General features: G+C 35.7%; 1 protein-coding gene across 1 annotated transcript; it reads left to right on the top strand.

Annotated features, from left to right (window-relative positions):
* The first annotated feature begins 11500 nt into the window (after positions 1–11500).
* Positions 11501–14072, top strand: LOC147565066 (uncharacterized). Its single transcript, XM_086666443.1, has one exon. It carries the CDS (start codon positions 11607–11609, stop codon positions 13221–13223), a length of 1617 nt encoding a protein of 538 aa, XP_086522569.1. The 5' UTR covers positions 11501–11606; the 3' UTR covers positions 13224–14072.
* The last annotated feature ends 13142 nt before the right edge of the window (positions 14073–27214 follow it).

Here is a 27214-nt window from a genome sequence, read left to right on the forward strand (position 1 = left end):
GATTAACAATACTATACCTATCATGGAATAAATTGAAAGAGCCTACAAAAAAATTAGGAGATAGGAAATCTACCTCTTTTCGCCTTAGTTGACTTTAAGACCGCAACCATGGCTTGTTCTCTCACTAGAGAACTCAATTTCCATCACTTTTCTTCTTTATTCCGCCTTCCTTCACTAAGGAGCGGCTGCACCCTCTTTCTTTTCTATAGGATTTCCTCACAAGTGAAGAGAAATAGGGTTTTTAAACCCACCAGTATTTCATCTAAACAAAACTGACCTAGACTTTTATTATTTCCGTCCAATTTGGTATATCAAGAAAATAGGGGTGTTACATATTTGGGAAAAACATGGCAGTGGTTGGAGGTGATGATGATCATGTAGTGAGGAGAGAGAGAAACACGATGGTGGTGCTCGGGAGTGGTGTTGATGGGAGGTGGCGGTGAAGATAAAGATTTTGTATATGTATTTGAAATGTCAGTGTATGAGTGTATTAGAATCAAATCTAATTTAGAGTACCTCAAAACAAACTACGCTATCGCGTTCATCTGGTTGAGTCATCAAATTTAGAGTACCTCAAAACAAAGGCGAAAATATAAGAACACAATTTTCATTGTTATTTAAAATCCAAAGATGAGTCCATGTAGATAAGCCATATATTTATCGGGAGGCAACTTTTCCCACTATAAATTCCTCATCTTCAACTTTTAAAACACATGACTAGAGGTCAAACGACTCGCATTCTCGTGTCGGGCATGTGGTGGAATGTCTCCACATTTTCATTTAACAACATTCATTCTTATTACAACGAGACTATAATTCGTGTCAGTTGAGCACATATAATTTGTTGAATTTTGGATCTGAAAAGATAAGTCAGATGATTGAATATAGACGAGATTTCGTAAAAACAAATAAAAGGATATTTTTGTATAAATTTAAAGATAAGTTTGGAAAGTATAACTTCAGGTGAGAGATATAACCTTAGTCATTCAAGAAAACGTATATTCTACGAAAGACACCTTGCTCACACAAAATATGCTTAGGGTAATACATATATTTCATGGTTTCATGGTAATCCTACTCACAAAACCACCTATTTTTGTCACAACTTTGTTTTATTTTTGTTAAACTTTTGTCTTAACTTGTTGGCCATAAGGACAATTGCCTCCTCAATGAGTTAACTTTCTTTACAAGACAATAATGTATATTGTTATACATGTCTGAATTTAAACAAAATTGTAAATATTTTTGGGACCTCCAATAAAGAGAAGGGAGATAGAGAGTTCTAGATGATGACAACGAAAATGATGTAGATGAAGGTGAGGAGATATTTGCAAAAAACATGGTGGTGGTAGTGATAGGGGCGGAACCAGGTTTCCCACCTAGCCTGGACAAGCTTAAAGTACTATAAATAAAAAATGTAAATGTTATGTATATGCTGATGGCGGCCATCTTCTTAGTGGGTCTATCGGCCAGAGCACTAATGAGCCTAACAGCCAAGTTACTACATTAACGTAGTTTCCAGAGTTTAGTATTTAGGGTTTACATATTTAGAGTCCTAGCAATCAAGGAAAGTATCCTTAGTAGTTATCTTCTTTCTTTATTTGAGTCTATCTAGGAAAGTCTAATATCTATATAAGAGAAATCCGGTTTGTCTTGTTAAGCATTGAATTAAATTATCAAATACAAAAACCCCTTGATTGCACTTCTTTATTCCAGTTATTTCAGTTTATCTTTAGTTATTTATTGTTTCTTCGTAAGTTTTATTAATGGATTCTACTACTTTTACGCTTCCGCAACAATCGACATCATATGCGTACGAGTTTCACAAATGATTATGCATATATGTACAAATTTTGATATTTTGTTATCTGAAATTAAGTAGATAGTAGTTTGAAGAAGGAGAGATAGAGAGAAAAGAGGGAGAACGAGGCTCACCAACAGAGGACTAGTCCCTCTCTACAAAAGAATTTCGTCTTCTCCGAGAGGAAGATGAAAAGAAGAGACATTGACCTTAAATATGAGGCAAAAATGAGAGTGGTAAAAAGTGCCAAATCTTTCATTCTCCCTTATAATAACCTTAAATTCCATAATATTAAAAACTTTAAGGTAAAAGATATTAAGATAATACTTAATCACTGTCAAAAGAGAAAAGATAACAAAAAAGTTATCTTTAGGGGCCATTTTCGAAGTTGGTAAGAAAATAAGATCATTTCTGAGAATTGAGACAAAACAAAGAAGAAAATAAGCAAAAAATGGGCGAAGTTGCGTTTCTAGGGATTCGAAACCATAACCTTCAATGCGAAAGAGAACCAACCACTAAGCTACTCCTTCATTCCTGTTCAATACCTACATCAAATTGTAGGAATTCCAGGCTGGGCCACTGCCCAGTCTGGACTATACATGGGGTCCGCCCTTGGTGGTGGTGGTGGGAGGCGACGATGAAGATGAAGTGAGAAGAGAGAGAATCACGATGGTGGTCAAAAGTGGTGATTGGCGGAGGTTGTGGTGAAGATGAAGATCTTTTATATATATTTCAAATGCCAATGCATGAGGGTGTTAGAATCACAGCCCTCGGCCCGACGTCAAACTCAGAAACGAACCACGCCATTGCGTTCATCTCGTCTAGCTGTTAAGTTTAGAGGTAACAATCACACAAATCCGATTCCAAATGAATGACACATTCATTTAAAGTTGGAACGAAATTCAGTTACTTTAAGAACCAACAATGAAGAAGAAAAGTAGTACGGGGTTATTTGGAAAGTGAGAACGTCTAGTGTTTCATCCCGACCCCCCAAAGAAGAAATTGTAACTATCGCACTATGCACGCATTTAGGTCTTATCGGGACGCCTACCAGGAGCGTTGAATCCTAGATGTCCAACAAATTACATTCTGGGTATTGTTAGGCACGTGGTGGGACCACTCTAGATCTTCATCCGATTCTTAGTGGTAAGACTAGGGGTGGGAATCGGGCGGGCTCGAACGGGCTCGGGCAATATGTAATCAGACTCGGACGGATCGGGCATGAGTATGCCTAGCCCGCGTCTAGTTGTCGGGCGGATCGGGCCGGACAGAATTCACCATATCAAGGCCCGTAGCCCGTCCGAGCCCGCCTGCCAGAGCGAGCTCTACCGGACTCGGATTTTTTTACTTAAAATAATATTTAAAAACAAATAAATTAAAGCTTACAATACAGTTATCTGGTCTAAATTACATAATTACATATCTGCTCTAAATTTACAAATTAAAGCTTAAAAAACAGATAGTGCATCACCATCATCCTCTTCTAAACCTCCCAATTCAACTTCCTCCACGTCGTCCTTTCCTAAGAATGGATATTGTGATGCATCAAACCATGCTCCTGAGTTAAGATAAAACATAAAGAAAATAATTATAACACAAACCCTACATCAGAAAAACATAAAAACATGAAACAATATTAATCACTCATCCAACACATACATCAGTACAAAGTTACTCCTAGTTCTTTAGCACAGAAGTAAACATTTTAAGTACTTATTTCAAAATGCACTTAAACCCAACACCCCCGTATTTTCAGCGATTAATGCTAAAAAGTACTCATAAAATTTCATAATCTCCAAGTTGAAGCTAATTCGATAGGTTAGTTCCTACTTTAGAAGATCTTAAGAATCCAAATTGTGGGTCATATAAGATCTTACACTCCGGTGACACCATTAGATAATAACAAAAACCTAATTAAGCCTAATGAAAAGGATTAAAACAAAAAAAGAAAAAAAAAAAAAAACAGATGGATAAAAGAAGAACATAGAGCTACCATTATTATCCATTATCACTAAAACTGACCAAATCTTACTCACAAACCAAAATTGTTTATTGTATCGGTTAAAAACAATTCGAATAAAACACAAGTAAATTCACGTATACCCGAACCAGATCTATGAAGTTATTATAAACACAAATATCTTGTTAAGAAGAAGAATATATCACATGAGAAACTCTCTGCGGAATTCCTTAGATTAAAAGTATCATGAATACCACCACCCTCTTTACCAAATCCTTCCATCTTTCTATTCCTAAACTAAGAATAATATAACCCTAATTCTCAAGGGGGAAAAAAGAGTAAGAAGGAGACCTTCAGAAATCGAAATCCTTAGGAAACGAAGAACATATGAGATTAGATGAGATGAAGTGGTAAGTGATTAGGGATTTAGGGTTAGTAGTGGTTTCCGTCTGAGTTAGAGAGAGAAAGGCAGAGAGAGAAAGATTAGGGTTAGCTATTAGGGTTTCTGGTTAGGGAGGGTTTTGATGAGACATGAAAATGTCCCATCTGAATCTCTTAACACGGGTTAGTTGGTCCAGTTCGAGCGGTTACTCTGATGAGTTGGTTGTTTTTTCTTTCTCAGGTGTCGTTAACGGAGTTCGGTGTGAAAAATAGCTAAAATCGGGAGAAAGACACAATTGAGGGCATTTCGGTCATTTAGAGATGAGGGTGTTCTGGAAATTTTTGGTAAAAGTTGGTACTCCGATGAAAACTAGTGTCCAAGATAAACTCGTAGGCGAAAATTGAAGTCAAATCGGAGTGGGAATGAGCAAATTAGAGCAAGTCAAAGTTTGGTTAAGATCGAGTCAACTTTAGATTTCTCAATGACATATGGCACGAATCCGGATGTTAATTCGAAATTTCGGTACCTTGGTGGGCTTTGGCGGTGTACATTTGGGACAGACGATAGAAGTTGATTCGGTACTTGGTTGTAATGAAAGTTCAGTCCTCTCGTTAGGATCTAGCGGTCCATAGCCAGTCAGCATCACGTGGGGTCATCAAGGTGTGTGTTGTAATGTTCTTTTCTCATCTGCGATACAGCGGACCACCCTCAGTGTAACCACCACGTCAGATCCACCAAGCAAATATCGATTGGGCTACAACAACTCACGACTTTCCTTCTTTTATTTCTTCAGCACGGGTTCCTTCTTTCTCTCTCTTAGGAAACAAAATACAGTAGAGAGAGAAAGAAAATATTTTGACCAAAGGAAATAGTTGATCTTTGAGAGTTGGAAACCGAGAGAATAGAGAGAGATATATTGGGCCGAGATTGTATGAAGAGGAAATTGAGAGATCCACTCGGCTGGAGATTCAGGTAAACAAAGAGGAAAAGATTCGATTGAGATGATTCGATGGAGATTTATGGAGTGAAGATATCTTCTCTAAAACTAACAGTAGAGGGAGTTGGAGATTTTACGGATTTTATGGGATTGATTTATTTTCTTCTCTTATAAAGAAGCAAAAACAAGGAGGTTAGGGGGATCTCCTCTTTGGGGGGGGGGGGGGGGGGAAGCCTCTCGAGCTCAACAAGACCAGAAATATTAGAGAGAGAGATCAACATTATCATTATCTCTCGGCTTGGAGAGCAACAATAGAAAAACCGAGAGCCATTATCATCATCATCATCATCATCATCATCTTTGATTTCCATTCTTTTCTTCTAAAATTTTATCTTCTTTTTGTGAGAGAAAGGAGTGATTGTAGAGAGAGATTAACAGAGGAATATAATAAAATCAGAGAGCTTCATTTTATTTTTCTTCTTCAATTTTCTAATTTTCACACCTTTAGTGAGAGAAGAAGAAAAACAGAAAGAGTGAGAAGAGAAAGAGAAAACAGTAGAGTGAGAAAAGGAAGAAATAAACAATTAAGGTAGACAGAGAAATCATTTCCGAGAAGACGAGAAAACTGCTCCCTTAGGGCGTGTTTGGCTGCCAGACGGGAAAATCAGAAGGAAACCATTTTCAGCGAGAGAAAAAGTTATGTTTTCTTCCCTCTTTATCTCTTACTTTATTTTCATTTATTGATTTAATCGTGATCATGAATAACTAACCATCTTATCTAGGGTTTTAGATGAAGTCCATAATAACTAATTTTATAGATGTGATTTATATGTGAGTCGATTAATTCTTAGACTGAATTCTTGTATACTGTTAAGTTATTATTGTTTCTCACGAAAATATCTTCCGGACTTTAGACCATTCATGTTTTAAATCCTGAGTAATAAAAGTAACTCGTTGACTCATTAGTTCACCTTTAGAGTTGTTTCGTGGATAGATTCTGAACCCTTAAATCATCTCCCCATTGATTCATTTACCGTTTTTATTTGTTTTAATATTTTAATATCTTTAATCACCAAAACCAATTTCCAAACAAAAACGGTGTTACTTCTAAGTTTTAGAATAGATTTCACTTAGTCTCTGCGGATCGACCCCGGTCTTACCGGGTTATTACTACTTGACACCCGTATACTTGCGGGGATAGACCTATTTAGGAAACTTTTTAGGCCCATCAAGTTTTTGGCGCCGCAGTCGGGGACTAAGTTTTAAATTTGTTCTAATCTTGAAAAATTTTATTTTTGGTAAGTTTTGATTTTTTGGCCACTTTGACTTGCTTCTCTATCTTTGGTGTGTAGGACATTAAGGAGCGAAGGACAAGGCGCAACAAGGAGGAGGAGTCGAAAAGAAGAAATTTACATTTATTTTATTTTATTTTATTTTTGGTGAGAGAGAGACTTTAGACTTTCTAGATTTTATTTTTGGATATAAGTTTTGACCCTAATTTAAAAGGCATAATTGTAATCGAAACCAAAGAAGCCTCGGGTTCGAACACTTGAGGGAAGAGTGGTCCGGGTCGTCTGCAAAGGTCATCGCCCGTCTCGAACAGGAGGTAACTTCTCTGATCACCCACGAATCTCCTGTAAGTGGGTCCTTGTATGTATTTTGTGTGCCTAATTGATTTGAAGAACTGCTTAGTTTAATCGTCTTTAGTAAGGACACAAACCCCATTACAAGATAGGAGTCGGATTTCATCACCGATCTCTTGCCCATTTAGGAAACAACGCTGCGAATCCCAAATCCCACTTAAATTAAAATCTGGTTTAGACATTGGCCTTAAGGTATCGAGCTCATAGGATCTTTGAAACAATTCAGGGACTCGATTTTTATTTCGGCATTCTTAAAAGGAAAGTGTCACTCAATTCTTTAAAAGGTCGCCTCGAGAAGAGGAAACGTTACCAAAGCTAGGACGGTTATCACAACGTTCATCGTTGGCTGTCTCCAAGAATTGTTTGACCATAGTACTTTGACGGAGTAACCCTCATAACAATCATAGTTCAAGCTTTGTTACGAAGTAGGAGCTGCTAGACTTTTAAGTGAAATTGACCGACCTGTCTGTCGTCTAGATTTTGTTTAGGTTGCTTGGTTGAGTCAGCTTGATTGTGGTTGTTTTCCTTCTAGGATCTTCGTAGTGCTTCCTCGGTTTTCGATTCATATTAGAAAAAAAAAATTTGGACCAAGGAGTCAAGTTTAGTTGCATAAGTGTCAGTTCTCACCCTGTGATCGTGCCTTACCACCTTGAATACTTTAGAAATCATGGAACGTTATTCTAACGGTTGGACATGCCTTATTGATAATGATGACCTTGATTCAAAGGGACCCATCATTACCCGACCTGGTATGAACCTAGGAGAATACCAACAGATGTGTAGAAACGAGCCTAACCGACCTGGTGAGGGTCATCTTGTTCGAAACCCTCGCCAGATCTGCGAAGATCAAACTTTGGCTAATCTCCGGCTAGAGAGGGAGAACAAAAACAACAACAGTTACCACTCCGTCATCAATGGCAGCATCATCTGAAGTTACAATTTTTGGAGTCTGGTCTATGTCGTTTGTAATGTCAATCGAGAAGGTAGTTGTTTCTGCAACTATGACAGATAGAGAAACTAACACAATCTTCTTACTATTATTATGTGATTTAGAGTTTGGATGAAATAGGAAGTAACCAGCCGTTTGGGAAAGTAAAAGCTTGGTAGGGTTTGGGTGAAATAGGAAGCAGCAACCTTTTGAGAAAGAGGGGAGGAGAGCAAAGGAGAAAGTAAAAAAATGAAAAGTAAAGAATAGGATTTGTTTTTCCTTAAATATGTCAGTAAGGTTATAAATGTACTTTGGTTAATTCAGATCTAATGATTCAGATGTGAAAACAAACATCTTGTAAACTAATTCAACAAATTTAGATTCGGCCAAATTCAGTTCAGACAATTAAGATCGAGACCCAAAAAAACGAACAACACCTTAGTTAAATTTTGAAAAGACTATAATTTTAACCATTAGAAAAAGACAGTATGTATATCTTTTATTTATGTTCTTTTACCATTTCATAAAATATGTTTAGGGTAATATATTTCATGATTTCATGGTAATCCTAATCACAAAACCACCTATTTTTGTCACAACTTGTTGCCTTGATAGTGATAAGGACAAATGCCTCCCCGAACTGGCGCTGACTTTTATTATAAGACTAATATCATATGGTTATACATTCTACCGTCTTTTTTTAATGGTTGAAATGATGGATCTTCTTGTCCGGTAACGAAAATTGTATTATTTTTATGGGAAGTTTTATAAGGCCTCCCCAATTTTGTTTTTCGTGCCGCCACTACAACTACAAACTTTATATCCTGATAAGACTTCAAGTACCTTAGAACTAAAAGTAAAAATATAAAAAGAAAACAATCATTTATTATTATTTAAAATTCCAAGTAATTCTTAGTACCAACTCAGCACTAAGATGAGTCGATCTAGATAGGCCATATCTTTGTTTCTAATTGGCAACTTCCTCACTATAAATTCTTCCCTTCAATTCATTTCTAAAACACAAGCCTAAAGAAGTTCTTTTCTTTAATAAAACATCATCTGGCCAATTTCTTCCCTTGGATTATATTCCGGCCATGTCGTCAATCGCAGCGAGTTACGCTCACTCCTACTTGTTACAAAAACGGTGCGAAGAGAAGATGAAGAAGAAAGAGGAAGAAAAAAGTGATGATAAAAAGAAAACAAAAGAAATGACTACAAGTAAAGTGTTGGAAAAGACTAAGAAGAAAATTCATCCAAGCTTTGTTCCTTCACCAAGTCCTGCCCAAAATGTGTAAAAATGAGTGTTGGAATTGTACAGGTGTTACTTATTTTGTCATTCAGCTGTTTAATCAATGTGTTGTTATTTCTATCAGTAGTGATATGGAAAAAAAAATTGCCGGCCGACTCTAATAAGAAATCTGATGTGTGTGGTTTTCCACGATTGAAGTGAAATTAGGTAAGAATTATTGGAAACTCAAATATGAAAAATCACATCAGATTCTGCCTAGAGTCTGTCTACAAATTTCTTGCTTATATGTTACCTCTTTTCTATTTCTAATAGAATGTGTAATTAATTTGTGCATGAATGAAACACTTTATAGTGATTAATAGTTTATACTTTATTCCAACTATGTTATGTCTTTTCTCTCTAATCATCCTCAATAAATTTTGGTAAATTGTTGTTTAGAGAAATAATGGTCGGTAAACCCTTTTAGGATAATGTTTTTCAAATCTAACTTTTTCTGGAATGGACCAAAACTAGGTCTAGGTTCCACGGAAAATCTCAAGAAAGCCACATTTGAGTTGCTCTTTCTCATTCCCATTTTCCTTTCTTCCCCTTCCTCTTCAAATTCTCGTTCTCTCTAAATTATTGCGAAGAGAATAATTTCTTTTTCGAAAATCCCTTCATAAGAGGATCGAATTCCTTCTCAGACTAAGAAGATGATCTATTCGTGAAGCTATGTTCTTCACGAACAAATTTGGTATGTTCTTGAACCTCCATTGATAAAGAGAAGAGAGAGAGAGGGCGAGAGAGCGAGAACTTGATAGAGAAAGAGAATATATATATATATATATATATATATATATATATATATATATATATATATAGAGAGAGAGAGAGAGAGAGAGAGAGAGAGAAAGAGTTGTAGATGATGATTGAAACGAAAATGATGAAGATGAGAATGAGGAGATATTTGGAGAAAACATGGTAGTGGTCAGAGGCGATGATGAACATGAAGTGAGGAGAGAGAGAAACATGATTGTGGTCTGGAGTGGTAGTGACCGGAGGTGGTGCTGAAGATGAAGATCTTTTATGTATTTGAAATGTCAGTGTATGAGTGTATTATAATCAAAACCAATTTTGACACGGTTCGACTCATCAAACTCATAAACAGACTACGCCATTGCGTTCATCTCGTCGAGTCATCAAATTTAGAGTACCTCAAAACAAAAGTAAAATATAAGAAGAAAATAATTTTGATTGTTATTCAAAATCCAAAGATGATTTAATGTATCTTCAACAAAAAAAAAATGATTTAATGTATAAGCCATATATATATTTGTTCGCAAGGCAACTTTCCCCACTATAAATTCCTCATCGTAAATTCTAAAAACACAAGCCTAGAGGTCAAACGACTCGCGTTCTGCCCATGTCGGGCATGTGGTGGAGTCTCTCCAGATTTTTATCTAATAACATTTGTTCTTGTTATAAATGAGAATATAATTCGTATCCGTTGGTTACAAACAGTTCTATCCTATTTTGAATTTGGAAAGATAAGTCAGATGGTTGAATTTAGACGAAATTTCGTAAAAACAAATAAAAAGGATATTTTGTATAAATTTAAAAATAAGTTTTTAAAGTATAATTTCAATCTTTAGAGATGATGATCCAGGAGAATCTCTATTTTCTGATGTGTCAAACGGTTCGTGAATCCGAATTTTTTAGAAGAAGTTATTCAAAATTCCATACGAAGAGTCAGCACAGTCCTTAAGTAGCATAAATGCTAATTCATGCATCTTGTTGTTTTCTACATAGTCTATTCTAGAATGGTGGTTGGAAGATATGTCCCAACTCTATAAATTGTAAGTTGAAGTCTGTCTAGGATCATCAGATTCTAATTAAGAAAAAGTTTATTTGAAGTCTACGACTTATTTCTAGCCCTGTATCTCTTCAGAGTTTTCCTTAGAGTGGTGAGCTTATTCGGCCCTGTATCTCTTCGGTTTTCCTTAGAGTGGTGAGCCTTTTTGTTCTAACTTGTGTTCCCTTCTCTTATCTCCATTGTCCGGCATCAGATTTGGTATCAGAGCCAAGGTTTTAATCATGGCTGGTCGTGGTAATCAAAGAAGACCAACTGGTCGTACCACCCCGGTTCGTGAAAGAAACATTCGTGATGTTGAGATGGACGACTTGAGAAGACAAGTTCAGCAACAATTGTTGCAGTATGAGGCTCGAGAACGTGATGCTGACCTTAATTCGGAAAGCGATAGTTCTAGTCAAGAAGAGGAAACAAATCCATTTGCTGGTAATCATGGTCGTGCTTCTAGTGATTCAAGAAGTCCCCAACGGCGTGCTCCAAGGCATTATCTTCCGCGTGAATATGATGTCAAGGTGGATATTCCAGAATTTGAAGGGAAGATTAACGCTGAAGAATTTTCAAACTGGTTACACACGGTAGAAAGGATTTTCGACTACAAGGAGGTACCCGATGATCGGAAGGTGAAGCTTGTTGCAATAAAGCTCAAAAAACATGCTTCTATATGGTGGGAACACTTAAAGAATCGGCGTATTCGTGAAGGAAAGAGTCGTATTGTTACCTGGGAAAAGATGAAGAAGGAGCTCAAGAAGAAATTCCTACCAGAAAATTATCGCCAAGATACCTTCATGAAATTTCACAACTTATAACAAAAAGGGTTATCCGTAGAAGAGTATACTGCTGAATTTGATCATCTTTTAATGCTCTGTGACATTGTTGAACCAGAGGAACAAACCATTGCACGTTACCTTGGTGGTCTCCGAACTGAAATTCGCAATATGGTTCAGCTGCAGCCGTATTGGACTTATAATGATGTTTTCAAGCTCTCGATAAAGGTGGAAAAACAATTAAAGGAGGCACGAGGAAGTGGAAGTAGTTTTAAGTCGTGGTCGAAGGAAAGTTCGACTAACAAGGGTAACAACGTCAATCCTAAGCTGCCAACCACAAAAACAATTTCCGCAAAGGAGGACTCAAAACCGGAAACTAATACCCATCCCACTCGAAGCACGTCTACTACTTCAACTTCTCGCAAGTGTTTTAAATGTCAAGGGTTTGGTCACATTGCTTCTGACTGTCCGAATCGAAGGATCGTTTCTCTCGTTGAAGAAAATTATGAAGGAGAATCGGAGGGTCTATTAAAGGAGACTCAAGAAGACGAGACTGAGATAACGTATGCCGATCAAGGAGAATCTCTAATTGTCCTTCGCAGCCTTAGTACAATCCACACTGATGACGATGCGTGGCTTCGGAGTAATATTTTTCATACTCGATGCACTTCTCATGGTAAGGTTTGCAGTGTAATTATCGATGGAGGAAGTTGTGAAAACATGGTAGCTTTGAAGATGGTAGAAAAGTTGAAGCTTGAGACACTTGAGCACCCTCAACCTTATAAACTTTCATGGCTGCAAAAAGGTAATCTGGTTAAGGTAACAAAGAAATGTCTCGTGCAATTTTCTGTTGGTTCCAATTATAAAGATGAAATCTGGTGCGACGTTATTCCTATGGATGCTTGTCATTTACTTCTTGGACGGCCTTGGCAATATGACAGAAAAGTTATACATGATGGCTTCAAAAATACTTACACATTTGTGAAGGACGGGAAGAAAATTGTTTTGGGTCCGACGAGAGATGTTACTCTGCCTAAACCTTTACAAGGGGAAGGAAGTAATTTACTTACAAGGTATGGAATGGAGAAAACAATAGAAGAAGCAAATGAAACCTATGCCTTGGTTGTGTTGGAAGAAAATGAAGAACGAGTACTCGAGATGCCTGTTATGTTGCAGCCATTACTTCAAGAATTTGATGATATTATTCCTGAAGAAATCCCAGCAGGTCTACCACCTATGAGAAATATTCAACATTGTATCGATTTCGTTCCCGGAGCTATGATTCCAAACAAAGCAGCCTATAGGATGAACCCGAAAGAGCATGAAGAGTTGCAACGACAAGTGGAGGAGCTGATGACAAAAGGGTTGATAAGGGAAAGCATGAGTCCGTGTGCAGTTCCCGCACTCCTTGTTCCAAAAAAAGATGGCTCTTGGCGTATGTGTATCGATAGTCGGGCAGTCAACAAAATCACAATCAAATACAGGTTTCCAATCCCGCGTATAGATGATCTTCTTGACCAGCTCCATGGTGCTAATATCTTTTCTAAAATTGACCTTCGAAGCGGATATCATCAAATTCGTATGAGGGAAGGAGACGAATGGAAGACGGCTTTTAAAACAAGAGATGGACTTTACGAATGGATGGTTATGCCTTTCGGACTTTCTAATGCTCCTTCTACATTTATGCGCCTCATGAATTATATTTTTTAACCTTATATTGGGCAATTCGTTGTTGTCTATTTTGACGACATCTTGGTGTACAACAGAGATGAGAACCAGCATTTAGAGCATCTTCGTGAAGTTTTCACAACCCTTCGACAACAGAAGTTATATGCCAATTTAAAGAAGTGTCACTTCTTTACGAACAGTCTTGTGTTTTTAGGTTTTGTTGTGTCTGGAGAAGGCTTAAAGATTGATCCAAACAAGATCGATGCAATCACAACCTGGCCAGTACCAAAATCAGTCAATGATGCACGAAGTTTTCACGGTCTGGCATCATTTTATCGGCGCTTCATTAAAGGTTTCAGCACCATCATTGCTCCTATCACTGAATGTACAAAAAATGGGTTATTCCAATGGACTGTGGAGGCGCAAAAGAGTCTTGACCTTATCAAGAAGAAGATCACGGAGGGTCCTATTCTGGCCTTACCAGATTTTGAAAGGGTGTTTGAAGTAGATTGTGATGCTTCAAATGTGGGAATCGGAGCTGTTCTTAGCCAAGGAGGTAAACCCATTACCGTCTTTAGCGAAAAATTGAATCTTACCCGAAGGAAGTATTCCACTTATGATAAAGAATTTTATGCCATTGTTAGACCCTTAGAACATTGGAGTCATTATCTTTTATATAAGGAGCTTCTTCTGTATTCGGATCATGAAGCTTTAAAGTACATTAATGGGCAGCAAAAACTTCATACTAGACATGCCAAGTGGGTTGAATTTCTGCAGTTATTCACTTTTCGTATACGCCACAAATCAGGGAAGCAAAATCAAGTGGCAGATGCGTTAAGTCGAAGGCATGCCTTGATTTCTATTATGCAAGTCAAGACACTTGGATTTGAAGTTCTTAAAGAATCATACAAAGATGATCCTTACTTTGGCTCAATTTGGGAAGAATGCTTGAAGGGTCCTTATAACCATTTTCTACTCCAAGAAGGCTATCTTTTCAAAAACAATCAGTTGTGTATTCCTCAAGGTTCCCTGAGGGAGACCATCATTTCTGAATCTCATGGTGGGGGTTTAGCTGGTCATTTTGGGAGAGACAAGACTTATGCTATTATCCAAGAGAAATTTTATTGGCCAAGGATGGAAAGAGATGTAAGCCGACATATTGAAAGGTGTAAAACTTGTCACATTGCCAAGACTCGCTCACAAAATACTGGAATGTATACTCCTTTACCTGTCCCAACAGCACCATGGGAACATGTGAGTATTGACTTTGTTTTAGGGCTGCCTAGAACTCAAAGGAATAAAGATTCTGTGATGGTGGTTGTTGATCGGTTTTCTAAAATGGCGGATTTTGTACCATGTAATAAGACGTTGGACGCCTCTCATGTAGCTGATCTTTACTTTCAAGAGATTGTGAAACTCCATGGGATTCCAAGGACTATCACTTCCGATCGAGATGTTAAGTTTGTAAGTCATTTTTGGCGAACGCTATGGCGTAAAATGGGGACCATCCTCGAATTTAGCACTTCGTACCATCCTCAAACAAATGGCCAAGTAGAAGTTGTTAATCGAAGCTTGAGAAATTTATTAAGAAGTTTCATTGGCAGCAACATCCGACAATGGGATCTCACATTGCCACAAGCAGAGTTTGCTTACAATCGATCCACTAGTCAAACTACTGGAAGTAGTCCCTTTGAGATAGTTTATGGGCAAAATCCACTTAGTCCCGTAGATCTAGCTCCCCGTCCATCTACTCAACAATTCAGTAGCGATGCCGATGAGCGAGCTAAGAGTATTAAAAAGTTGCATGAGCAGATTAGAGATCAAATAATGAAGAAAAATGAGAAATATCAAGCTCGTGCCAACAAATTTCGCAAACCTGTTCAGTTCAGAGAAGGAGATCTGGTCTGGGTTCATCTTCGGAAAGAAAGATTTTCTCGAGGAAAACATGGAAAACTAAAGCCTAGAGCTGATGGACCATTCAAGGTATTACAACGTATTGGCGAGAATGCATATAAGATAGAACTACCAGAAAACTATGGAGTGTCGCCTACCTTTAATGTCACTGATCTCTCTCCTTACTATGACGAACAAAACTCAGAGACGAGTTTGAGCGCAGCAAAAGCGTCTGATCCAGGAGAATCTCTATTTTCTGATGTGTCAAACGGTTCGTGAATCCGAATTTTCTAGAAGAAGTTATTCAAAATTCCATACGAAGAGTCAGCACAGTCCTTAAGTAGCATAAATGCTAATTCATGCATCTTGTTGTTTTCTACATAGTCTATTCTAGAATGGTGGTTGGAAGATATGTCCCAACTCTATAAATTGTAAGTTGAAGTCTGTCTAGGATCATCAGATATTCTAATTAAGAAAAAGTTTATTTGAAGTCTACGACTTATTTCTAGCCCTGTATCTCTTCGGAGTTTTCCTTAGAGTGGTGAGCTTATTCGGCCCTGTATCTCTTTTTTCCTTAGAGTGGTGAGCCTTTTTGTTTTAACTTGTGTTCCCTTCTCTTATCTCCATTGTCCGGCATCAGATGACTTTGGGAGTTGTAATATTAGTCACTAAAAAAACCTACATTCCACAACAGATACCCTAGTCACACAAAACATGCTTAGGGTAATTTATTTTATGGTTTCATGGTTATCCTAATCACAAAACCAAGTGTTTTTATCACAACTTAATTTTATTTTTGTCCAACTTTTGTCTTAATTATAAGACAACAATGTTATATTGTTATACATTGTATTATACTATTTTATTTGAAGGATACTAATTTCTTGTAGTATATCAATTGTATCTAGGTGTCATTCTTCTAAACCACAAATTATTTGACATGAGTGTTGGAAATCTACAGATATGTCACTTCAGTGTAAGTTACTCCTAGTGAATGCAATAAATACTTTCCAGGGGGGGGGGGGGAGGGGGGCACAACACTCCCTTCATAAGTAACACTTAACAATAACGGATCTTATAAAATAAGGTCATAACAGAAACAACAACAAAAAAAAAACTCGATTGGTCCAGACGTCGCCCCACACACGAGTTGTCTACATTAGGTTTACAACAATTGTTAAATTAATTTCGGCCAAATCTTAATCTTCCAATATGTTGTTTCTATTTGAGTATTATATTCAAATAAAACATAAATTTTCTAACATACTGTACAACCACTTACTATTTTCATTTGTTTTTTCACACCTCCATTACCAATTTCAAATCTTACTTGGACTCCATTAGTTGAACAACCAGAAGTAAGGATATAAAACGAAATAAGTCCAAAGATATATTTTTATTTAGTAAAAGCACCAAAAAATATTTATATTATCATTTTGCCACATTGTAAGAGTCAATGAAGATAAGCCATTCCCTTTTCCCCAAGAGGCAACTTATTTTTCCTATAAATTCCTTCACTTTCATTTCTAAACACAAATTTGCTCTAAGTTTTGGATAAATGCTAAATGAAGCTGCATAATTGCTTTATAAAGTTATTTGCTAGACACAACCATATATTTTTTATTAAATTGCTAAACAAAACCAGAGATCGATTTATTGGTTTTATCTAGCAAATAATTTTTTGAATCTTAGATTGCTAAATACAACTATGTTAACTTCCCAAAATTATTTAATAGACACAATTTTTTCCTTTATTAAATTATTAAACAAAAATAAAATTGGTTGTATTAGTATTATCTAAAAAAAATTAGTGTTATAGGTTTTAAAAGATATACATTATTTTTACGTAGCATGATTTTATGAAATATACATTATTAAGGTTTAAACTAAGCTTAAAAATATACATAGTGATTTTATGAATATCCCATGGGATATTTTTTTGTTGAAAATATAACCGTTGGATTTGTTTTTGTTGAACAATATCCGTTGGATTTTTTTTTTAAAATATATATTTGTTTTTTTTTTGTTATTTGTTAATATTTGGTTAACTTCTTAGTTTAATGTTCGAAAATATTTTATTTATGAATAATTAATTATGGTAAGAGAAATTTGAATTTTGAGAAAAAAATCGATTATATTTGATTTTTTTTTCTTTTAGTGTTGGGTTTACCAATTTAAGACGAAATTCAATTAATTTTATTTAATTATTTTGTTTAATAATTTTTGTAGAGTTGTGTATAGAATGGAGGAGAAATTCGGTTATACTTGATTTTTGGTGTTGGTGTTGTTTAGCAATTTAGGACAATATTTTTGTTAGTTTTATTTAGTTATTTTTGTCTAATAGTTGTCTTTAGCAAAACTGAAGTTGCATATAGTAGCATCCAAGTTTTTTTCCTTTCATACAACATTATCACCATCCGTTGAACCATTTTATCCCATCAATTATTTTCCGGCCATGTCATAAATTAGAGCGAATCACGCCAAAACTTACATGTTACAAAAGTGGTATAAAGAGAAGATGAAGAAGAAAAACATGATGACAAGAGAAAAATAAAAGAGGTTACCATAGAAACTAGTTGTAGAGACAAAAAATCAAGGTTGGAATTAAGGTGTTGGAAAACACAAGGAAGGAAATACATCTTTTGTTCTTTCATCAAGTCCTAGCCATTCAACAAATAAGAAAAAATCCTACCCAAAATTGTGAGTACTTTTGGAGGGGATTGTAAAGCAAGATGTTGAATTAGGGTGGAGTACTAGAGACCTTTTATCTTGAGTGTTTCTTTTTTAGTAATCTTAGCATCCTTTACAAGTTTGTATTCACCTCGACTAATATATATATCTTGTGTGTTGTGTGTAGTATATAATGTAGTTGGTTTGTTTTAGTTATGGCTAAAAAGAGTTTTATAACAAGTCAGGACATTATTACGCATGTTATCAACATTTTATAACAACACAATTATATATATATATATATATATGTTGTCAACAATTTATATTGTCAATATATGAGGGTAAAATGGAATTATGAAAAAATATGGTTGTCTTACTAACAACATAATTATATATGTCGTCCACATTTTGAAAAGTATTCAAAAAATAATTTTTTTCGCATTATTATTTTTGAGTGGTTTTTTGTCCTACTAGGACTTAGATTTTAGGTTTTTCATGCATTGTTTCTTTTCCTAGCTACTTGGTTGTAAACGTGAAATTATAAAGTTGTTATTAAAGTTAACTTAAATCAATGTTCTGATATCTTATAATTTAGTTGTTTACAATGAAAACTATAGTGTAAGCCAATTTAGATTTTAATGATCAAATTGCCAAGCTAAGTCTAAAATCTTGCAACTATTGAAGTAATAGAGGTAGTTTAGTTGATTTGATGTGACTACACTAAAATAAACTGTCTGTTAAATTTGTTGTCATCCAATTCAAAACCAATTAACCATGATTAAAGAAGACCTAGACATTATATCTTGGTTGCTAGATAGCTTTTTTTTCCCATTTGTGTCTATTCTCACACTGCCTAATTTTAATTTTAATCAACCATGGACCATGATTGTGTAATTTCAAACTGAATCCATTATTGTGTTACTTAGATATATGACCACTAATTGGCATGGCAACTAGCAAGTGGAAAGCTAAGAAGCTACAGATAAATTTAATAGTTTAGATTTGTAAGTATGCATATTACGTGGCATCTAAGATGGAACTAGGCATCAAATGAAATTATTAAACCCAGTTGGATTTGAAGCATGCAATAGAAATCCCTATTTGCTACGGCAGCATTCTTAAAAAGCCATCACAAATAACAAAAATCAACGACGGTGTTTTAACCGTCGTTCTCAACTGTCGGTAATAATATCCCGGCAGCTGTTTTGGTGATCCGTTGCTAAAACTATTAGCGACGATTTTTACTACCGTCGCTAAACTGTTCTTTTCCTTAGCTACTTGCACAATATATGTTAAATGGCGGACACTGAAGTTTCACATTTCATATATGAAGATAATTCATCTTCTCAAACATTTACTTATTAGTTGGAGAAAGTTTCATATCCAAAACACGAAATCTTTTACCAACGAAAAGATTAAAAAAAATTGCATAACCGCTAGTTACATTTTTATATTAAAAAAGAAAAATTGTTCATTTTTCATAAAGAATTAATATGAATGTTCAAATCTATGGTTCACATAATGTCACCTCAATAACTCATAAATCTATGGTTCACATAATGTCACCTCAATAACTCAATAACTCATAAATTCATAATGTCATCTATGGAAATAGTGCTAAAACTATTTCCATATAAGCTGTCATGTTTTATCCTTACAAAATTTATTTATTTCCCTTATTCTTTCTATTTAAATGTACCAAACATAATTGAGTCATGAGTGAGCATAATAACGTCTGAGAATGAGTTCTATACATAGACAAATTTCATGTTGGATGTTTAGATCTCTGTTTTTAAATCTTGTCTAAATTCACGAGTACTATAGACCTTTTATCTAGAGTGTTTATTTTTAGTAATCTTAGTAACCTTGGAAAGTTTGCATGCACAAGGACAAATTATGAGATTAGAAATGTAAACTGTCAAGCCCAAATTTGAGTGAAGTATTGAATTTGTTTCTTCTAGAGAGTAAATATTTTGATTTGTTTGTCCTGACATCCTGTATCGATCTGCTTTAATTGTAAAATTAGAACCGTAAAAGTTGTTACTGTAAGTTACCTTAGAATCAACCATTTCTTTGTTTCCAAAGACTTTTCTGGATGCCCTAAAAGCGTAGCCTAACTTGTTGGAAATAAAACTACACAAGAGAAAGAGATGGTTAAAACTCTTTACTCTATTAACTTCTTTCTCACTTCTTGCTTGAAACAGACTATAAATTTGGGTATTTATATATGCCCAAGTTAATACTAAATTACTTCTAAGTAAATGCAAAAGACTCTTGAGTTTCTAAATACCATAACACAAGTAACTACTAATATAATAATACTATGACTTAAATATTTTAATTTAGTGCTTAATAAAAACATAAAGCTTCTCTTGTTTCATCTTCCACCATTATTTTCAACTAAAAACAATATTGATTCCAATTTAATTTGGTTTAATATCCATCTATGCCTCCCATAACCAAATTTTCTTGTAACTTCCATACTTGCAAGATTTCTCTTGAAGACTTCTCCGCTCAAAGACTTTGTGAACCCATCTATCAATTGATCATTGGTCATGCAATACATGAGTTGAATAATTTTATCATTAACAAGCTCCCATAGAAAATGATATTTGATACGAATACATTTTGTTCTTCCATGAAGTACTGAATCCTTAGTGAAACCAATAGTTGAACTATTATCACAAACTTATTGCGAACATAATATCTGGTCTTGTAGTAGTCAAATACATCAAATTTCCAACCAAACTTCGGAACATGGTGGAATCAACAATTTTTCCTTGAGTTAATTCCTATATGGCCCCCTACTTTGTGACCAGCTTCCTTTATGACCCTTTTTTTCGTAAATTCAAATATGTTCCCCTATTTTCAACTAAATACCATTACTACCCTTCTTAATTCTAAATTTAAAACATTAAAAAAAATTATTTCCACCTCACCCCTCTCTCTCTCTCTCCACCTCATCTCTCTCTACAACTCACCCCTCTCTCTCTCCAACTCACCTCTCTTCTCCGGCAAGGTCGCCGGCCAGAAAATTTTCCGGCCGGCGACCTTCAACCCTAAAAAAAAAGAATTCTCTCTCTCTAATTTTTTTTTTAAATCTCTCCACTCTCTCTCTCTCTAAAAACTCCGGCGAAGGGGCGCCGGAGGATCTGTTCAACAGTAGCCACTGTTCGTGTTACTCATTCTGTGCCATAGGTACTGAATATGAGCAGGTTTGGCGATGCAGCAGCTCTTGCTCCCTTAGTGGCTGACATTTCCTCTTAGGTACTACAATTTGCCCAAATCTCAGAACCCTAAAAAAAATTAGTAGTATACTGTATTAGTATACCAGAATCGAATCTGAATTAAGTTAATTCGGATTTATTCAGATACCCAAATCAGAATTAAGAAATACCAAGAACCCTAATCTAGTAGTGGTAATCTGTATCTGGGTTTGCAAAAAGTTTGATTAATTTTACAAGTATAATCTATTTTCTTTCCCAAAAACAGAAAACAGGTAAATTGAAGCCAATTAACTATTTTGATCTTCTTGATAAAGCTAAACCATCAATTCCCCTTTCTCTCTCTCTACTTTTTCTCTCACTTGTCTTTTGGATTCAATACGACAAATGAACCAAGCACGGGTGAAGTAACTTTATTTGATTCCAAACCTATGACTCTTCTCTTTCCTTCTTGTAAAGCAAATATAGCTAAACAAGGACAAATTGGTACTAGGGACCTCTACCTTTCTCTCTCTAGAATTCATGGTAGAGAGAGATTTACAATGTCGGTTATTGTTCTTTTTCATGTTTAGGGTGATGGTGTTCAAGGTGGAATTGGAAGGAACAGTAATGGAAATCAAACGGAGACAAGTAATGACAGTTTAACAGTAACATAACATCAAGTGGCTAAGTTAATGGAAGAAGATATGGGTTCAGCTATGCAATATCTTCAAGGAAAAGGACTTTGCTTAATGCCAATTTCATTAGCAACTGCAATTTCAACAACTTCTCACTCTAGAAATCCAACCAACAATAACATTATTATGACTAACCCACTTTTGGGTTCTAGCCTAGATGGTGGTTCTTCGTCTCCGAATTTGTCTGTTTTGACAGCTCAATCAGCTGCTATGGCTAGTGGCGCTGGTGGAGGAAGTGGTGGTGGTGAGACTTCAGTTCGTGAACAGATCCTCCGGCGAAGAGAAACCCTTCGCCGAGTTTTTAGAGAGAGAGAGTGGAGAGATTTAAAAAAAAAAATTTAGAGAGAGAGGGAAGAGAGATTTTTTTTAGGTCGCCGGCCGGAGAAGAGAGAGGTGAGTTGGAGAGAGAGAGAGAGGTGAGTTGGAAAGAGAGAGAGAGGTGAATTGAAGAGAGAGAAAGGGGTGAGTTGTAGAGAGAGATGAGGTGGAGAGAGAGAGGGGTGAGGTGGAAATAACTTTTTTTAAATGTTTTAAATTTAGAATTAAGAAGGGTATTAATGACATTGAGTTGAAAATAGGGGGTCATATTTGAATTTACGAAAAAAAGAGGGCCATAAAGGAAGCTGGTCACAAAGTAGGGGGCCATATAGGAATTAACTCTTTTTCCTTCCTTCTCTTTGCTTAACTTCAAACTTGTAATACACAAGCTTGAAACAGGATTTGCATCTACCATTCTAAATTTTTTTTTAGTATTTCTTTTGCAATGAAAATTCCTTTATCAGATTGATGAACTACTATACCAAGAAAGTAGTGCATTTTCCCCAAAATTTATAACTTCTTCATGTAGAATACGAATGTCAAATCTATGGTCCACAACATGTCACCTCACTAACTCATACATACTTAGCGAGAGAAAATGCGAAATAAACAATTTCTATATAATCGATCATGTTATAATCTAAATAATAAGGAGGAGAGTATTTTTTTTTAGAATATATCATATTCTCGAATAGGTAAGATTACACTTCCCAAACTAATTTCCAAGAGTTGAGATTATAAATTCTTTTTCTAACTCCTCTTTTCAATTTCAAAATTTGATAAGATTGTCCGTGTTCAGCGGCCACAGGTTATACCTTCCTGTCTTTACAAAATTCCTTCCTTTTCCTTAATTTTTTATTTAAATGTGCCAGGCATACCTGACCCACAATTGAGTCCCGAGCGACAATAATACCATTAGATGATAAGTTCTACATATCGACCACGTTCGATATAAAATTTAGAGTTCTATGTAGGACTTTAGGGTCGACTAAGATCCACAAATTGTTCATTGTATGTTCAGATCTCTGTTGTTAAATCTTAATCTTAGGATGTATATCTTCTTCTCTCGACCTAAAGATAAAAAATATATCACAACCTTTTAACGTACAGTACAACTAGAGGTGGGAAAACGGTCCGGGAACCGGCCCGATCCGCCCGGACCGTTTAGACCCGCTGACCGCGTGCTACCCGAATCGGGTTTACCAGGCTCGATGACTTGGGCTTATAGGGCCGGGACTCGGACAGGGACTCAAATCCGAGTCCCGACACGATAAACCCTCCCGATATTCGAGCCCGATATCCGAGCCCGATGACCGCCCGTTACCCATGCCCGCCTGCATTAGTATAGATCCAACGGCTGAGATAGGGCGCCTCTTCAAATTATATCTCAGCCGTTGGATCTAACCTACTTGGCTTTTTACCTCTTATAAAAGCATCCACAAACAGAAACCCTAAGACTAAAACCTAACGCCTCTCTCTCCTCTCTCTCTGACTCTCTCCGCTTCTCTCTCCGCTTCTCTCTCTGCTTCTCTCTCTCCGCCTCTTTCTTTCTAACTCATGAAGCAACCAAAAATTAACCATGAAGCAACCAAAAATCAACCATGAAGCAACCAAAAATCGGTATAACTATACAGATGAGTATAAACTAAACATGTAGTATTTTTAACTGTCTTTCTGGTCATCTATGTTTATGATTTATACAAGTTGTGTGGTTATCATCTTGTCATATAGACTTTCGAGCTTCACGAAATCAAAGGAAATAGCATATAAGAAATGAAATCTCGTGATAGATCGTTTCAGACTATGACACAACAGACTTGCCAGAATTTCTTCTCATCTATTTCTGATTTGTTTTCCTGATTAGATTTCAATAGCCAAACTTAATTGCTCTATATATGTTTAATACAGGGAAATCTGATTGAAAGCCTCGTCAAGAAAGAAATAAAGTATTCTGATGTTATAAACTAGTAGTATTTACTCTTGGAGATGGTTCAACAATGCAATCCCTAGACTTCTTGCTTATTTGGGTTTCCAATTTTCTCTTGCATTTAGTTTTTGATTTGTTAGGTTTTTCTGTAATCTCTTTTGTTTTATATTTAAGGTTGTATTTTGTTTATTATTTGATAGTAGTGTTGTAATCTTTACTGTAATTTTTTTTATTTATTTTATGATTTGTTATTATGATGAGGATTTCATTTGGACCATATGATGAAGGAATTTTTGTTAGCTTGATTTAGGGTTTCATTGGGTTATCAATGACCATTATAATAACTAGGGTTATAGGTGAAAGTGAAAAGTGGGAACTTATGATCTTTTGTTTGTGTGGTTGATTTAGTAATTCATGGTTTTGAAGAACAAGTGTGTGTAATAGAAACGAGGATTACTGTAGTCCTCTAAGGTAATTTTTGAATTGAAAAAATATTTAGTGTTGAAAAAACAACACTTTATATAATGAGGGGACAATGGCTAAAAAAAGCTATTTAAAAAAATTATAAATGAGATAGTATGGTGTCAACTATATTTTAATAGAACAAAAAAAAAATTACTCAAAAAAAAGCTATTTTTTAAATAAATAATCCGAGCCCGTCTGGCCCGAGTCCGGTGGAACCCGCTCGGGCAGCCGGGCTCGGACGGGCTACGAGCTCTGATATGTTGACTTATGTCCGGCCCTATCCGCCTGACACCTAGACGCGGGCTAGGCATACTCGTGCCCGATCCGCCCGAGTCGGCTAGATATTGCCCGAGCCCGTCCGAACCCGCCAGATTCCTACCCCTGTACAACCACTTAAAATATTGTACATCCAAAAATAAAGTAAATAATATAAAGTAAGAACACTTTTTTTTTTTCATGATTCGATCTAAATATTAAAGTATATCGTATCTTTTTCATGTGTTTTCATGCCTTCATATCTTGATTAGAATCCAATTACATCCAAAAATAAAGTAAGAACACAAAAGCACAATAAAATCAGATAAGATTACTTAGTAAAAGAATCTAAAAAAATTTATATTACTATATCATTTTAGCACAAAGTAAAGAGTCAGTTAATGAAGATAAGCCATAAATTTTGTTCCCAAAAGGCAACTTATTTTTCCTATAAATTCCTTCACATTCATTTCTATACAAAGACAAGCTTGCTCTAAGTTCTTTTCTTTCATCCAACACTATCACCTTCTAAACCATTTTCTTCTATACAAAGACAAGCTTGCTCTAAGTTCTTTTCTTTCATCCAACACTATCACCTTCTAAACCATTTTCTTTCTGTAAGTACGTTTTATTCTAGTCATGTCGTCAATCGGAGCGAGTTATGCAGAATCATACATGTTACAAAAACGGTGTAGCGAGAAGATGAAGAGGAAAGCAGAAGGGAAAAGTGATAACAAAAGAAAAATAAAAGAGAATAATACCACAAGGACTAGTTGTAGAGACACAAAATCAGGTTTTGTTAGTAAGATGTTAGGAAGGTCTAGGAAGGAAATACATCCAACCATTGTTCTTTCATCAACTCCTACCCAAAATCCTCAGTACTTTTTGAGCGGCTTTTAAAGCAAAAGTTTGTATGCACGTCGACTAATTCATAAGCCTAGAAATAGCAATGGGTAGAAGTATATATCGTCGAGATAGTATATATTTTGATTTGTTAGTTCTGTATGTAAAGTTTTTTTCTCTAGCTACTTTGTGTTGTAAATTTGAAATTATAAAGTTGTTACTTATTTATAACTTACCTTAATATCGATGTTTTGCTATAATATTTCAATTATCTTTAAATGAAACCTGTAATAATGTAGACAATTTCGTTTTCAATGATCAAATTGCTATGGGAAGTCCAAAATATTGCTACTATAACTACACTAAAAAAGACGCCTAATTATTATTATTATTATTTTGATCGAGAAGTATCCCTTAGATGGCTCATTTTCACATAAACAGACAATTAAAAGAACATCAAGTCTGTCAACACATGTTTCAATAACCAAAAGAAAAAAAAAAATCTGTGAACCGATAAAATACCAAGTCTGTAACATTCATTCTTTAAGTCTCGCAATGGACATGCATATTGGAGACAGTAGTAGCACCACCAACAGTAGGCAGTCTTGTATCTACGTGAACTCCCCTCTTTTCCAGAAGCCAGCCCATAAACTCTATTAGTGTCTCCCAAATCCATCTTCATCAAAGTAGGAATTGATTTTTTGTCAAGAAAATCAAGGAGGAAACTTCTATCAGATTTACCTTTCTTGATATCCTCCCCCATCTTCTTAAGCACGTTGTCCATGCCCAACTTGTATAACCTTCCCAAATACAATCTCCATTCTGGATCATATGTTTCGTTCAAATATTTAATGAATGCCCGACGGTCTTCGTCCAATTCAGTAATCACGTCCTTGAAGAGATTAAATTCATCTAGTATGTCCTGGGTGCTACGGTCGGCCAGTGGCAGGCCCGGCCCTGGCCCAAAGCGAGCAAAGCCTCGCTTTGGGCCACTAATTTTAAGGGGCCACCAGCTATGCAATTTGTATTAAACAATTTCGAGGCACCGTCATTTTTAGTAAATGGGCCACAAGATCCCGACCCAACAAAGGAATGGCGGAATGAGTGGCCCCATCCACCTCATCCCACTTTTCCAAATTTCTAGGTAATTAAACTTTTTCTTTTCTTTCCTATACGTGCTACAATCCCCACATACCATTGTTGCAAATACATACCCACTTTCTAAATTCTAAATAATTTAACTTAAACTATTATTCTTTAGTTTTTATCCTTGCAAATAATTTAACCTAAACTGATATCCTTTACCCCTCTTTCTAAATTCAAAATATTTTAACCTAAACTAAAACCTTTTTACCCCAAATTACTTGTAAGTTCTACCTAAAATCCAAACTTTCAAATGTTTTTCTTTTTCTTCTAACTTCAATACTCAAGACAAGAAGCTATTGTATTTTCTCGATTTTAAACCCTAAAACAACCATGGTTTTTCTTTTTTCAAGAATAGATTTAAACAATTTCAATAGTACGAAGAAATTTTTGGTTTTTTATTTGATTTGCATAAACTAAATTTCAAAGATGATGATCATTTGATGATCATCTGGCGAAGGGGAAAATCAATCTGGTTTGTGGATTTCCCAAACCAGTGTCGTTTTAGCGATTCTTTCACCGAAAAACAGACATAGAGCGAATAGGAAGAGAAAGAGAGAGGGGCGAGAAAAGAGAAAGGGAGAGGAAGGAAGAGAAAAAAAACAATGATGTGTGATG

Source organism: Eschscholzia californica, unplaced genomic scaffold (genome assembly GCF_041429995.1).
Source record: "Eschscholzia californica isolate CP2 unplaced genomic scaffold, dmEscCali1.0.p SCAF_1, whole genome shotgun sequence".
In the NCBI taxonomy this organism is placed as follows: Eukaryota; Viridiplantae; Streptophyta; class Magnoliopsida; order Ranunculales; family Papaveraceae; genus Eschscholzia; species Eschscholzia californica.